Raw genomic sequence first — 15913 nt, forward strand, 5'->3', positions numbered from 1 at the left:
CCCTCACACAGATAGGTACCTTCTCTTCTCCATCTCATGCCCAGCTTTTCAATACATTTTGTGTATTGTCTTCCCTATTATAATGTAAGCTCTTTGAGGTTAAGGATCTATCCTTCTTTGCTTATACTTATATAGCCTTATGACAATACAGTACCTTGCATATAGAAAACATGTAATAAATGCTTGTTGACTGACTGAATAACAGGTTTGTTATTGGCATTGAGGAACCAATTGAAGTGACATCAGAAGATTAACCACTGAGGAGCAAAAGTGCTGGAATTATTTTACAGGGAGTCAAGAGAACTAGTTACCTTTATTTGGAATTCCTGTCTTGGTGATTCAAACCTTGACTTCTATTTTCAATTTTAATGCAAAATATCTGTATAAATCTTGGCAAAAATGCCACGAGAAGTATCAAGTACTCTTCTATCATTTGATAGTTTAAATGTTGATGTGAAAACTTTGAAACAAGGAAATTGGTTGAGAAGAAGGCATGTTCAAAGAAGTGAATGAAAATGGGAAGGATAGAAATACATACATACATATATATGTATACAATTAAATATAATGTGTGTGTATATATACACATACATAGACATATTTAATGGGCTACGAAAAGTGTTTTTCTCACAACAGGCTTGTGTGCAGTAATTAGCAGCTGCTTTGATCCCTTCCAATTCTAAAATTTTCTACCAGTATAAATAACTTTCCATAATCCATTTAAGCTCCATTATTCTAGAACAGGACTTCTTAGACTTTTACCAGTTCAAGACCCCTTTTTATCTGAGTTTTGAAACGATCCCATCTTAAATCTGAGCTGTGTTTCTGTTTGTGAATGTGCAGAATGCTCATATTGTGAGTTCAGAAACAAGACTGAAGTGAAGTCATAGAATGTAAAACAGGCAAATGCTGCCAGAAACACCTCAGATTCATTACATTTTTGATTTTGAATTAATTTTTGTTCGTGGCATTCAGAAATCTTTTACTGTTGCCAAATTTTTTGCAACCTCTACATTTCATGATCCCATACCATGACTTATAGTTTAAGAAGCTTTGTTTTAGAGAAACATCTTGTCCAACTCTGTAGGATACAGAGTAACTTACCATGTTTTCAGAAGGAGGATTTTGTCTGAAGTTTCAATTCCCATTTGCTATGCACCTACATGTCCTTGCTAAGCACTGTGTGGATGAGGTATGGGAAATTGAAGTATCATTGCTCCTTTCTCAAAACAGTCATAGAATTGTAAAGAGCTGTGTCTGGAAGGAACAAAATCCCTTCTACCGAAGCAGAGAATGAGAATCAGAGAAATAAGTGACTTGCTTTAGTCACTCATTCATGGCTCATTCATAGCAATGTAAAGACACCTTACTCACAGAGAAGGAAGAAACCTCCAAATTCAGGGGACACTTAGTCCTCTCCCCTTACCTTGAAGATGAGGAAGACGCAGAGAACCTACATTATTTGTTCAAGGTCATCTTTGTAATGAATATCTGGGACAGGTACTTCCTCCTTGATTCCAAATTCAGTGTTCTTTCCACTACACACTATCACTAAGTTTATTGTCTTCTAGTTTTATGATCAGGCTGAGAAATCTCATAGTATTAGCTGACACTTCATGTATGGAGAGCAGTGCCAATTGGCATCTGACTGTGTGCCTGAGGCTATACTATAGAATTCCAGCAGAGACATGAGACAAAAGAATACTAATCCTGCAATGTACTGTTTTAAGAACCTATTTGTATGCAGATAGATATAAAATGAACAAAAGAATGAGAGAAACTTTCTTTCCTTTCTTCTTCACTCCAATGTTGACAATGTTTCCATTAGTTGTGTTAAAGAAATCCCTTGATGTAAGAGATCTGCCATAATCCTCGGATTCAGAATTTGTGAGGAGGAGCATGATGCAAAGCACAGTCTAGTTTTTGTCTGAGCTTTTAAATATTATTTTATGCTGCTCCTCTTTATTAAAGAAAACAAAATACAGTGGGTAACATAGTGAACTTGGGAGCAAAGGATCACATTTACAGAGTTGAGAAACTCCCTAGATTATACTACTTAAACTTCAATTATATAGTAGGAAAAACTGAGTTTCAGAGAGGCTAAGACATACCAAGGTCACACCATTAGTAAAGACTTGAAGTATAGACTAGTTAGAGCTAGGACCAGAATCCATAACATCTAATTCTAGCGAGTTTTTATTATTTTAGAAAAAGAAATTGAACGGGCCATACATGAGCTTCCTAAGAAAAAAAACAGCAGGACCAAATGGATTTATAAGTGAATTCTATGAAACAGTTAAAGATCAAATACTTCCAATATTAAATAAACTATTGGAATAATAATAGGCAAAGAAGGAAGCCTACCAAATCTTTTGTTGTTGTTTTTGTTGTTGTAATTTTAAAATTATATATATATATATATTTTTTTTTTTTTTTTTTTTTTTTTTTTTTTTGCTGAGGCAATTGGGATTAAGTGACTTGCCCAGGAAGTGCTAAATTTCTGAGTTCAGATTTGAACTCAGGTCTTCCTGACTTCAGGGCTGGTGTTTTATCCACTACGCCAGCTAGCTGCCCCCTCCCCAATCCTTTTATAAAACAAATATTCTACTGATATTAAACCAGGAAGAGTAAAAACAAGATCAATTTCCTTAATTAATATGGATGCAGAAATCCTAAATTAAATATTAGCTAAAAGAATACAATAATATATTAAACAGATTATATATTATCATTGAGTGGGATTTATATCAAAAATGCAAGGATGACAGCATTAGAAACACTATTAATGTAATTAATTTTATCGATAATAGAAGTAAAAAATATGATTACATCAATAGATGATTTCAGGTTAGTTCTGGAATTCAGTTAATCCATGCTGCTTCTGGAATTTTGTCCCACTCCTGACACATGTAATCATGGTCAAGTCATTTCACTATTCTGAGTCTCAGTTTCATCATCTGTAAAATGGGAATAATATCTGCCTTCTCTGCAGAACTTCCCTGGTCTACCAGTTTAGTTACCCTATTAAGAAAAAAAAAAAAAAGGAATGCGGTCCTTATAGCATGAGTTGTTATTGAAGTCACTCTGGTTTTTAATTATCTTTCCTTTCTTTTCTAACTATTCATAAGCCATCCTTTTAATAATGTATTCTGAAACATCTGCATATATGTATGTATATATTAATTTATTTAAAAGATTGGGACTTTTCTGGCCCTGTAGCACTACTTCTGTTCTACATGATGTTTTAGATATCACCAACTTTAGACATCACTATTTCAAACATAAGTTCAACATGCTTTAGATATTATATCCTGCCTATTAAAACTATTTTTAAAGAATCTGTCTTATCTCTTTTTTTGCTCTTAAAATCCTTGAGGGCTAGAATTGTCTTATTTTGCCTTTATAACTCTAATGAATACCATAATGACACACACACACACACACATACACACACACACACACATATATATATATATATACACACACACATATATATATATATATACATATATATATATATATATATATATACACACACTAGGCAATTCATAAATATCTTTTGAATTGAATTTGTGTGATATTTTGGGGAAAATGATTACTTTATCATGGTCTGCATTATAACAAACAAGGAAAATGATATCAATATTGTAGAAACTTTTGTTTTTATTTTATTTGAGGTGAGTGACACAGTCCATTGAACAACTAAACACAGAGTATGGAAAAGATAAAAACACAAATAATATGGTCTAGTCTCATTTTCTTGCTTCCTGAGTTCTGAAGCCCTCTCAGGGGGTTTTAGAAAGACCCAGGCTCGGAGGATAGCATATGACATGATGTTCTTGCCTCATTATTGCATTGTTAGATACTCTATTCAAGTCCAGAAATCAGCCCAGTTTCCTGATTCTCAAACACCCCCTGAGACTATAAATTCAAAGTAAGTAAATTCAGAGAGAGTTAAAACTATCAACATTCTCCAAGGTGGTTCCTGATACCTCTGGCAGCAATTTAAGAAGATTGGATGGATGGAGCAGTGGATGAGAGTCTATTGAAATTGGTATGAGTTTAGGTTCAGGTTGACACTTAACCTGGAACTCCAGATTAGAATGTATTTTATACCTTAGGAGAGGCACTTTGGTTAGAGAGAAAGCTTGCCTTAAAGTCAGGATGACCAGAGTCCAAATTCTTCTGAAACATCCAGGTTTTAGGACTCTCTTAGTGATCTTGCCAGTTCACTAAGGGACACCAGAAGGAAGGATTAGGTACGTCCTGGAATAGCCATGTATCTTCTCTGAAGGTGATATATGCCACAGAAACTGAAGTTTGCCATTCTGTCCATTGCAAGAATAAAATTCCCCAGATGTTTTTGTTTCCTTTTTAAAAAGGAAACTAAGATTATTATACTCTCTTAATTTGACAGGGATGGACATATTTACAGTAGTCTGGAAAGGATAGGACCTTGATATTATCTATCTTTTTCTTCTCTCCTATTCAGTTCTCTGTGAGATAGTTGAAATTTATCTTTGATGTTTCCTGACTTCCATTTTGCAACCACATATGATGTCAGTTTTGTCTTCTTCCTCTCCCTTTCCTCTTTCCCTGTGGCCTATCACAAGGTCAGTGGAAGGGAGTATTTTGAATGGAAAGGGTAGATCTTTCTACTTTCTCCTGCCTATTTGTACTCAGGGCCATTCTACATCTTCGGAACTGCCTTCTGTAGGAAGTACCCCATGCTCACTTCTATTCCTATCCTCCCTCTATCAAAATCTACCTATCCTGTTTCCCTGTTAAGTGTCTATTCTCACCAGATGAAAAAAGAGCTAATCTAGTGAATTTATCCTTGTGAACTGGGCTGCTATTATTGAATCACTTCTCCCACTACTTAAATTGTGTACATTTTAATAAAACTTCTTGTAAGCAATGCTTTAATCAAAAAGAGTGACTCTCAAGGTGGTAAATACTTATAGTAATATTAAGTGTAAGTAAGGTAAATCCTGTGGCATGCCAGAGAAAGATAAAATTCATAGAGTACCTATATTTTGGACCAATTCTGTCCAGGTAACAGCACTATATCCTCTCTTCCACTTACTCCTGCTTGCCATGTCTTGCTTTTCCATTTCTACTCTCTTTCTAGTAAAGGTTTGAGAGGCACCTCACTTCATCAATGATGGTTAAGAACACTTCGATTGTGTTGAAGAGCACAGGCTTCCAAATGGATCCAGGTTGAATCAGATTTGGAATGAGGCTGAAATCTTGATTAGTCTTTAAATCTATCAACCTCATTGCACAGGAATTGAGCAATTCAGCTTGGCTTAATCATACCGCTTTTGGATCAGCCAGTTTTACTTTATGCTTCTGCAACAGAAAATCTTGCAAAATAGCTGGCATGTGTGACAGAGGAATCCAAAAAGTCTTGGCATCTACACCAGCAGTATAATGAGTTTGAGGAAAGAGGCTTGTTAAGGCATGGTCCATACACTTTACCACCAGTGACAGGTCTATGTTCTGAAAAAGCATATGTTTTCTTTTTTTAGCCAGACCTATAATAAGAAAAAAGACAAAAATTTATTCTTTGCCAATAGTGGAAGATGAGATATATTTCTATATATGGTTGAGCTACCACATGAGAACATATGTTTGTATATATGATTGTGGGTATAGTGCTACTCATTGTTATCCAGATGATGGGGAGATCTGATTTGTAAGTATCTATTTGTGCTAGTTATTTTGGTTTTCATTTGATTTGTGTTAGTTTCTTTGATTTTTTTAAAAGCCCATTCATCAGTGTAAGGTAAGAAGACATTTACTCTTACAGTTAAGAGGGAAGGGCAAGGATCAGTGTTTCAAAGAAAGTTGTAGGCAAGTTCTGGTTTGTTTTGAGGGCTATGTTTACAGGGACATATCTGAATTGGTGTGTGTTTGTAAATATGCTGGTATCTTAGTAGCTACAGGTAAAGAGGAAGAAACAATGGTTTAGTAATAGTCTAGGTAAGTTTGGAGGATAGTTTGACATCAGTTTTTAGGCAAATGAAATGATTAAATATTTAAAAAAATGAATCTCAAATATTGAGGTCTTGTATTTAGAGAGGATGAAGACTTTTAAGAGGGAGGGACTTACTCTCTATTTTACCTTCCCCCTTCCCCTGCAATGAAAGCTAGTATTTTACTACAGAAATCAATGGGATGATGTTATGGAATGTTTCAAAAGAAGAGGTAAATATGTTTTGGGTGAAATTATCAATTGATTCTGTGTCTTTTTTCAATTGATCTTATTTATAATTAATTGCTTTTTGTCCCTATAACTGCCTAACTCGTGGTTCTTTTTCTCTGAACTTAATTCAATTCCAGTTCTCCTATTAATCACTGTTCTAATCTTGCCCCAAGGGAATCTCTTATCCCAGAAGAATGCAGATGGAAAATAGAAAGTCTAGTCTAGTCTCTTTACATCACTAAGCTATCCTTCAAGGATGTCTGGTTTGTTATCCAAATAAATCTGGTTCACTATCTCTAGCCTTGCAGTTAGACTCTAACAAAGATCATTTCTTAGTCACATGAGGGAAGGAGGGATTGTTATTAGTCCCTCACTCTCAATTTCTAACCAATCATATTGTCCCTCATGCCTTAGCTCTGTAACCAATCATATTAATTTCTCCATTCATGATACTGAACTCTTTTAAGCAATCATAACTTGTTCCCTGCTTACAAAGCGCTGTTCTTGTTCTGTAGTCCCCAAAACTATAAAAGAGAGCTGTCTACCTCATTCGGGGTCTTAGCTTTGCTGGGGAAGCACCAATTGTATTTTATTGGTAGATTCATACTTTACTAATAAATTGATCATGCTTGAAACTTTGTGACATGCTCTATTTTAATTTTACCTGCTACAAGGGTAACAACCAACCTTTTTCTTCCTTGTATCAAAAGGTTATAATTGCAAAATATACCTGCTGCTGGCTTTACCATCTCTATAAATACAAAGAACCAGCAGTTCTGATGATGTGGCCAAACTTCTAATTAGGAGAAGGTAGGAAGATGTTCTTAAATGCCTATAGATTTGAAACTCTGAAAAACTTTAGAGGTCATTGAGTGAAAAAAACAACCACCACCACCACCTTATTTTATAGATGAGGGATGGAAGCCCATAGATAAATTTGTTCCAAATTCTTAAACATGATGAGCACACAAAACTAGTGAGAATTTCCTTTGCAGTTTATATTCTATATATACTACTGCTACCCAGGCTGGAAGGTTGGGAAAGGTGGTAGTAATTGTTTTTTTCCATCCTGTGGTGGCATTGCTTGTCAGTCACTTTGTCCTGACCCAGCATATTCTAATGAAAACAGAGTACAAAGCTGGGTTGAATGTCCTGTGGTACATCTGATATGGAAACATGGCAAAATGGATAAAGGGCTACATTTAGAGGCAAGAAGAGCTTGATTGGATTTCTGCTTACTTCAGTCATTTATTAGGTATATGACTCAGGGCAAGTCCCTCTCTGAACTTCAGTTTTTCATTTAGAAAATGAGTATAATAATGATACCTAATCTCACAGGGTTGATGTGAAGATTAAATGGGATCAAGCATATATGAAACCTTATTAACACCAGAATGTTATATAAATGTTTATTGTTGTTGATGATGTTATTCTAAACCTTGGACACTTTGGTAAGAGGCAAGAATAAAATAAAGCATGAAACAAAATGCCATATTTTCATGATCAGAAGGCACTTTCAGAGCCATCCAGTCCAACCTGGACTTAACCTAAAATTCCTATATCTCCAACCACTGAATAATTAGTCATTGCCTAAACTCCCAGTGCTGGGAAGCCTCCTCCTTTTGGAAACAGCCCTATTTGCTTTGGCAGAACTGTTATCATTAGGATGTACTTCCTTAGAGCAAACCTAAATTTGTCTCTTCCCAACTTCCACTCATCAATCTTTGTTCTTTCTTCTGATGCCAAGCAGAAAAAGTCTGTTCTCTCTTCTACCTGATATTTTTTAATCTTTAAAAAGAGCTATTGTGTTCCACCCACACCCTAACACACACACACACACACACACACACACACACACACACACACACACAGCTTCCCATTTCCTTCAACTGTGTATTTCAGAATCCAAAGACATCCTGGTGGCCCTCCTCTAGATCACTGCTTTCTTAAATGTGACTCCTAAAATATACTCCCCTTGTTCTGTATTTATATGACCCAGAATATCTTTTACACATATCCTAACACTTTATTTCTTGTCACCATGAGTCATCTCCTGGATGTTTTGTGTCTATATGTGGAGATGCATGACTGTAAGTCATGAGATCAATTCATTTGTGAAACCTTTGTTATTCCTTTATAGTCATTAGCTTATAAATAACCTTGTAGTAAAGATTTTGTCTTCTGCCTTTTTTATGTTACAAACACTCAGTCCTCTTATTTCCCCTACACTTGGCCTAGCACAGTATGGGGAGACATTATAAATTGTTGATTTAGGAAAGAGGGAGAAAGCATATGTAAATAAGGAAGGAAAAGCCATAAGGCTACTCCAGGCTTGTGCTTCAGAATCTTATTTGTTTATTACCTTAGGAAATTCCAGATATTGTATATGTCCAGATATTTTGCTAATCCCTAATATTTCTGCATGAAGCAACAATGATATAAGCAATGGTCTTAAAGGACTTACTTTTTTCAATGTATCCATCTCCATATTGTTGTTTGATGTCTGGTGAAAGTTGGTTCCAAACTTCAATTTTCTTTTCAGTAGCTTTTACTGGATCTGACAGTCCTGTTTTAAACAATCCAGGTTCGATACATGACACTTTTACACCAAATTCTTTCATGTCCCTCCTGTGAAAATAGCCCATGGGAAATTGTTCTGTTACTTTTTTGACAGTTTTATTTGAAGAGTATTTTTGGATAGCACTGTATCTTAAGAAAAAAGGATCTGGACATTGCTTGAGGTGGAAAAAGGATGCTGATATAATTTAACTGGGGTTAGTCATTCAGTTCATACTTTTATTCAACATATTTTCATTAAGCATTTGTTGTGTTAGAAAGTATTCTAAGTACTGGAGATATAAAGAAAGGCACCTGCTCCTAATAAAAACTGGAATAATTCCTTTTGTCAAAGAGCTCACAGTCTAATGAGGGGAAGGATGCTCAAAAACAATGTACAAAAAAGATATAGGTAAGATAAATCAGAAATCATGTCAGAGGCACTAGCAATAAGAGGGAACATGAAATGCTTCTTGCAGAAAATAGGATTTCAATTGAGATTTGGAAGAAGTCTAGGAAGCTAGGAAGTGAAGATGGGATGGAAGAACATTGCAGGTATGAGGGCAATCACTAAACTTGGGTCTTCAGATCTGAGATCTCTCCTTCTAAGATCTGACCTAAGTTTAGTAACTATCAATTTCTAAACTTCCTTCTGAGCCTTTCCTTGGCCCTTTACCAACTGTTTTCCCCAGGTGAACACCATGGATCTTGTTCCAGAAGCCAGACATTCCAGTTATGCCTCTATTCAAATATTGTTTTGAACATTTTTTTGCCAATAACAATTTAAATTTAAAGATATCTTTCTTCTGAGGGTTCAGAGCATATGACTAAAACATTGGGAAAAGATTCTTCAAAAGATCAGTGGCAATAATAAATTCCATCTGATGAATGTGAAGTTGCAGGATAAAAAAGTGGGAAGGATTCTGGGAAGATGACAGAGTAGATTGGTAAATTTCAAGCTCTCCCAATTTCTCCCTCAAATAGAACAGATTTTTACTTCAGGGCGTATACATAGACTTGTGAAAAATCAAGAAGACTTGAAGCAGAACTGAGGTGTTCCTGACATAACCTGAGAAGATCTGAAGAAAAATCCCAGGCTGGGATTAACCTGTTTGAAGAACAAACACCTCTGGGCTAGTTCCACAGACATATCAAATATGGGGAACTCTCACACAATCTGGGTGTTGCTGGAGCCTCAGCAGGAACCACAGATACTTTAACCTCCCACACTGTTTGTCCAATGGGGGTTTGAATCCAGGAAGGCAGAATGAACCTTGGCTGATTGGGAATGCCAATCCCAGCTGTACTACTGAGATGTGGCCCTGGGTAAGAAGGAACCAGCAGTTGGTGAGTGCAAAACCAGTGGGACAAGGATGCTGCTGGCTGTGGGCACTTGCAGGAGGATGGAGCTCTAGGTTTTGGGTTCCTGGTCATAAGGGAGAGTTGAAGGGAAATTTGAGCACCATCGCCCGACCCTACCATTAGAGGTGCTTACACTAATACCTATTACTAAAAAAAAAAAAAAAAAAAAAAAAAAAAAAAAGAAAGAAAGAATCCCACCATTGAAACATTATGGAATTATTGGGTTCATCTTCAGAGGAGGACACTTTAGTTAAAAAAAAAAAAGCTTCTCCTCCAAAGAGTAATGTGAAATAGTTCCCTGCTTAGAGAGAATATGTAGAAGAACTCAAAAAAAATTCAAAAATCAAATGAGAAACATTGAGGAGAAACTAACTAAATAAAACAAGCAAACAAATAAGTAAGAACCATACAAGCTTATGAAAAAAAGTTAACTGATTAAATAAATAGGTACAGAGTCTCAAAGATGAAAATGTTTTGAAAACTAGAATCAGGCAAGGGAAAGTCAGTAAAGTTACAGGACACCAAGAAATAGCAAAACAGATTTTAAAGAATGAGAAAACAGAGCAGAATGTGAAACACCTTCTAAGAAAAATGACAGATCTGTAGAACAGATTAAGAAGAGAAAATTTAATAATAATTGGATTTCCAAAAAGTTGTGACAAAAAAGAGAACCTTTATACAAAAATGCAGGAAATAATCCAAGAAAATTGTCCTGGAGTAATAGAACATGAGGGAGAAGTAGAAATATATAAAAAAAAATCCACCGATCACCACTTCAAAGAGATCCTGTGTGGAAAACACACTGGAATATTATTGCCAATTTTCAAAACCCTCATTATCAAAGAGAAAAATTTGCAAGAAACAAGAAAAAAATTAAATTACTCTAGAGCTACAATTGGAATTGTACAATATTTATCAGCAACTATAATAAAAGACCACAGGTCCTGGAATCATATCTACAAACAAACAAAAGAATTCGATCTGCAGCCAATATCATATTCAGCAAAATTATCTATAATTTTGAATAAGAAAAAAAAAGAACATTTAATGAAGTTGTAGATTTTCAGGACTTTCTATCAACCAACCCCAAGCTTAATAGGAAATTTAACTTACCAGAGCCAATATGAAAGATCAATTTTAAGGAACTTAATATGGATAAACTGTTTAAACATGGACAAATTATTTACATTTTTATATATGTATGTTATATATTAATATTCACATCAACAATATAATAGCTCAAAAGACAGATTGGTAGAGTTAAGGTTAAAATAACAATCATGTTATACAAATGAGGTGCAGAGGAAGAATAGACTCAGAGGAGGAGGAGGGCTCATAGTTCTGAAAATTTATTTACCTGGGGAATAGGTTCAGTAGGCAACACTACATGTTATGTATCATGTATTTAATATTCACATATTCATACATTCACATATCATGAAGGGGATAGCATCCTCCAATCTCTATAAAGAAATAAATGGGGAAGGATGGGTAGATGGGGAAGCAAAGGGTGAGGGAAGAAGGCAAGAAAGTAATCACTGGGTGGGGGGAAGTCAAGTAATAGCAAAGCAAGTTATGGGGCAGATTTTAATTAAAGAAACAGCAAGAATAGGAAAGACATGAATGTGTATGTGGGTGTGGGTGTGAGTATTTGTTATTTGTCTATATATGCATACATAAATAAATCTTTTCTTAAATGTAGTTTGCTTGGGAATGGTGGGGAGGAAAAAAAGGGAAAAAAGAATAAAGTAAATAAGGTATACTGCAAAGAAAGAACAATTACAAGGAAGTAAAGAAAAAATGGTTATTCATGAATATAATTTCTTATGTACTGGGTATTTATAATATAATATTATATAGTTTTATCCTTATAACTCTCAGAGGCAGGTTCTACTTTTATCCCCATTTTCTACTTGAGGAAATTAAAGTAGACAGATTATATGTCCTTCTTAGGTTGCTCAGGTAGTAAATACAAATTTTTTAGGTGAGATTGGAACTCAGATTTTCTTGGCTCCAGTTTCAGAGCTTGATTTACTGTGCTGTCTAGCTGTCTCAAGAACACTGGAGGAAGACCTGGGTTTCTCTGATGTACTACTTCCTGTGTTTTGCTTAACTTGTCTCAGCCTCAGTTTCCTAATCTGTAAAGTGAGGTAATAAATATTTATCCAGTTTACCTCTCATATTGCTATAATGTTAAAGGAATCGAATAAAATAAGGGACTTAAGCAATCTGTAACAATAAAATGTTCTATGAATAATATTATCTTATAGAAATATATATTTTTAGTAGCTTCATAACAATTCTATGAGTCAGGTATTATAATTATTCCCATTTCACAGATGAGGCAAATGATATTTGTCCTACCATTCAAAGAATATAAGCTCCTTGAAGTAAATGACTGCTTTCTTTTTGTCTTTTTATCCCCAACGCCAAGGACAGTACCTATAGTTCAATCACTTTTAGATCTTGGCATATGCACAGACACCAGTTTTCACTGCTGTGTTTAGCTGATTTCATCTTCATTACCCATCCCCAACCCCCACCCTTCTTCTAAAGAGGTAGATCAGGCTTTGCCACATTATTTACATTCATGATAGACCTGTATTCCAAGAGAAACTCCCAAGAGCCAATCCCACAGGGGATCACTGATAATTACGTGATGATAGTCAATGAGTAAATACACATGCAACCTCACCTTGGCCTGGGGTCCAAGGAAGGTAAAATTGGCCCCAGCGTAAGTAGCTAAACAGTTTGCATGGTAATCCATGCTATATGCCTGGCACATATCTTAGTACTCAATAAACATGAAGACCTTCCGAATGCTCTCAGATATTAGAGCCCTTCCTTTACCCCCAAATAATATAAATATTATATATAGAAATGTAGTCTATAACTTTATCTATACTTGCTCATATGTATATTTGTATCCTTATCCATATTCATATCCTTATTTATTTCTATATACTTATCCTTATTCCTAGCTACACCCATGTCCATATCCATTTTTACATATGTCTATATCTATAACTACATCTAGATGTTTTTTCCTTTAATGTAATATTGAGGGAAGGAGATATTTTACTTTGGGCTTTCTATCCATAAGAACAGAGACAGTGCTTAGCATAGAAGAAATATACAGTATATGGATATTGATTGAACGAATGCAGCATAGTACAGTGGGAAAGAAAACTTAATTGGGAATCAGAGGACTTGGGATCAAATCCCACCTTGGATACTGAGCTGATGAATGGACAAGTCACTTTATAGTCTCTGGGCCTCAATGTACTTAATTATAAAAAGACCAGGTTAGGCTAGATAATCTATAAAGTCCCTTCTTATTCTAAACCTATAATATATGATTCAAATTCTCAGAAGGCCCAAACTCTTTCTAATTTGCCTCATATGTTGTCTTCAGCAACACCAAATGAAATGTGCTTAATAAATACTGTAGATGATGATAATGATGATTATGATATGCCTAGGGATTAGTTGATTTATGAAAGTTATGATGAATAATCATGATGAGATGAATCTCTGGAATGCAAATTCTGCAATCACAAAATGCTCTATGGAGTCGTTGGAGTTGCAAACTCATTTAGAAATCCTGCCTTAATGGTCTTATATTACTCCTGTTTCATACCCTCTGGTGTTATTCTAGAAATATAAGGAAATGAAAACAAAGTACAGATATAGTTCCGAAAGAATGAAAGAATGGTTCCCTAAAGCAGAAATTCTTAACTTAGCATCTGTAAATGTTAAAGAACATATATTTTGATAACTACATTTCAATAGAATTGGTTGACTTAGTAATCCTCTATATTTTATTTTATTAATTTAAAAGCCATTATTCTGAGAAGACACTTCACTGGACTGCCAAAGCTATCCTTGACACAAAAAAAGTTTAAGAACTCCTGGCCTGGATTTTGGTGAGTCTCTCTTTTTCTCCCACAATCTTTATTTTATTGTTGATGCTCTATAGAACATTTTCATTTTACATGTTGTCTTGGGTGACTAATCTGGGATTTTAACCTCCAATGACCTTTATTTTTGTTCACGTAGAAGAAACTGGCTAGTCCTTCCTTTTGACCAAGAATTAAAGAAGAGGACCACAGAAAGGTCTATTTTAAATTCTATTCAGACATGTGAGAAACTGGAGTGAATTTACTATCTTTAGAAAGGTATTCTGAAAGAAAAATAGAGCATCTACCACTAAGGAGTATAGCTAGAAAAGACCTTAGAGATCATCTAGAGCAATCCTTCATTTTATAGATGAAGAAACTGAGGTAAAACATGGAGTAAATTGCTCAAAATGACATGACAAAATCTGACTAGGTGAGTGTGAGCAAATTATTTACTTTCTCTAAACCTCAGGTCCTTTCATAATATGAAAATGATAATGTCTGTTTCCATGTTTATTTTCTAAGGTAGTTTTGAAGAGGTTCAAATGAGATAGAAAGTTATGAGTAGGTAGGGTACTCTCAAATGACTTTATATTCACAGGGTTTCTTCTGGTATCAAATGAGATAATGCATGCAAAAGTGCCTTATAAACTGTATATGCATAAATACTACTTACACAGAAGCTATATGTAGATATATACATTTATATATTCGTGTATATTTATGTGTATATAAAATGAGCTACATTATTCTTATTTTAAGTACTATGATGTGGTGGTAGGACTTGAAAAGAATGTCTAAAAAGCCCAATTGATAAATGGTTTAAGGATATGAAAAGAACGTTTTCAGAAGAAGAAATCAAGAGTATACCAATAGTCACACAAAAAAAATGAAATGCTCCAAAACACTATTGATTAGAAAAACACAAATTAAAATAACTCTGAAGGATCATCTTACATCTATCAAACTAGCTAAAATGACAGAAAAAGAAAATGATAAATTCTGGAAGCGATATAAAAAAAATTAGGAACATTAAATGAACTGGTTCGACCATTTTGAGAAAAATTTGAAACTACTCTTAAAGGGCTGTGAAACTATTCTTTGACCCAACAATATCAATCTGTATCCTAGACAGATCAAAGAAAAAGGGAAAGGAATTAAATGGACACAACTACTTATAGCACCTTTTTTGTGTGGCAAAGAAGTAAAAACTAAGAGGATGTCCATTATTTGGGGAATATTTGAACAAGCTGTGGTATATAATTGTTTTGGAATACTATTAATGCTGTCAGAAATGATGAGATATATTCACAGAAAAACCAAAGAAAACTAAATGAATTGATGCAAAGTAACATGAGCAGAACCAGGGGAACATTGTATCTTATATCAGTAATCAACTGTAATCAACTGTGAAACACTTAGGTATTCTGATCAACACAATGATACAAGACAGTTCTAAAAGACTTTGTAGAAAATACTGACTACTTGCAGAGAGGAAACTGATAAACTCCGAGTACAGATTGCAACATATTTTTCTACTTCTTTTGGAAACATGAATAATATGGAAATATATTTTTAATAACTTCACATGATATGTAATCCTATTTCTTGAATTCTCAAAAGTAGGGAAGAGCTAGAGGGAGGAACAAAATTTGGAAGTCAAAATTTAAAAAAAAAATCCAGTTTCAAAATAAGTAGACAAATAATGAAATGCAAACAAAAAGAGAATGTCTAAAGAAGGGGAAAAACCTCACCAAGCTATTGTAGCTAGATTAGAAATCTGTTGTAAGGAAAATTAGGATCATAAGATTTAAAGCTGAAAGAGCTCTTAGAGGTCATCTAAACTGATTTCTTTTTGTAGAAGAGAAAACCAAGGCCCAAAGAGACT

At 34.6% G+C, this 15913-nt stretch overlaps 1 protein-coding gene across 1 annotated transcript in view; it reads right to left on the reverse strand.

Annotated features, from left to right (window-relative positions):
* Positions 1-3647: 3647 nt before the first annotated feature.
* Positions 3648-15913, reverse strand: part of DHRS9 (dehydrogenase/reductase 9) — a 38832-nt gene continuing 26566 nt past the window's right edge. Inside the window, exons 4-5 of the mRNA XM_074303188.1 lie at positions 8673-8836; positions 3648-5537 (exon numbers count right to left, since the gene is read on the reverse strand). Coding sequence (XP_074159289.1) covers positions 5314-5537; positions 8673-8836 — 388 coding nt within the window. The 3' untranslated portion in view covers positions 3648-5313. The remainder of the gene's footprint in view (positions 5538-8672; positions 8837-15913) is intronic.

The sequence above is a fragment of the Sminthopsis crassicaudata genome, chromosome 3, assembly GCF_048593235.1.
Source record: "Sminthopsis crassicaudata isolate SCR6 chromosome 3, ASM4859323v1, whole genome shotgun sequence".
Taxonomy (NCBI): domain Eukaryota; kingdom Metazoa; phylum Chordata; class Mammalia; order Dasyuromorphia; family Dasyuridae; genus Sminthopsis; species Sminthopsis crassicaudata.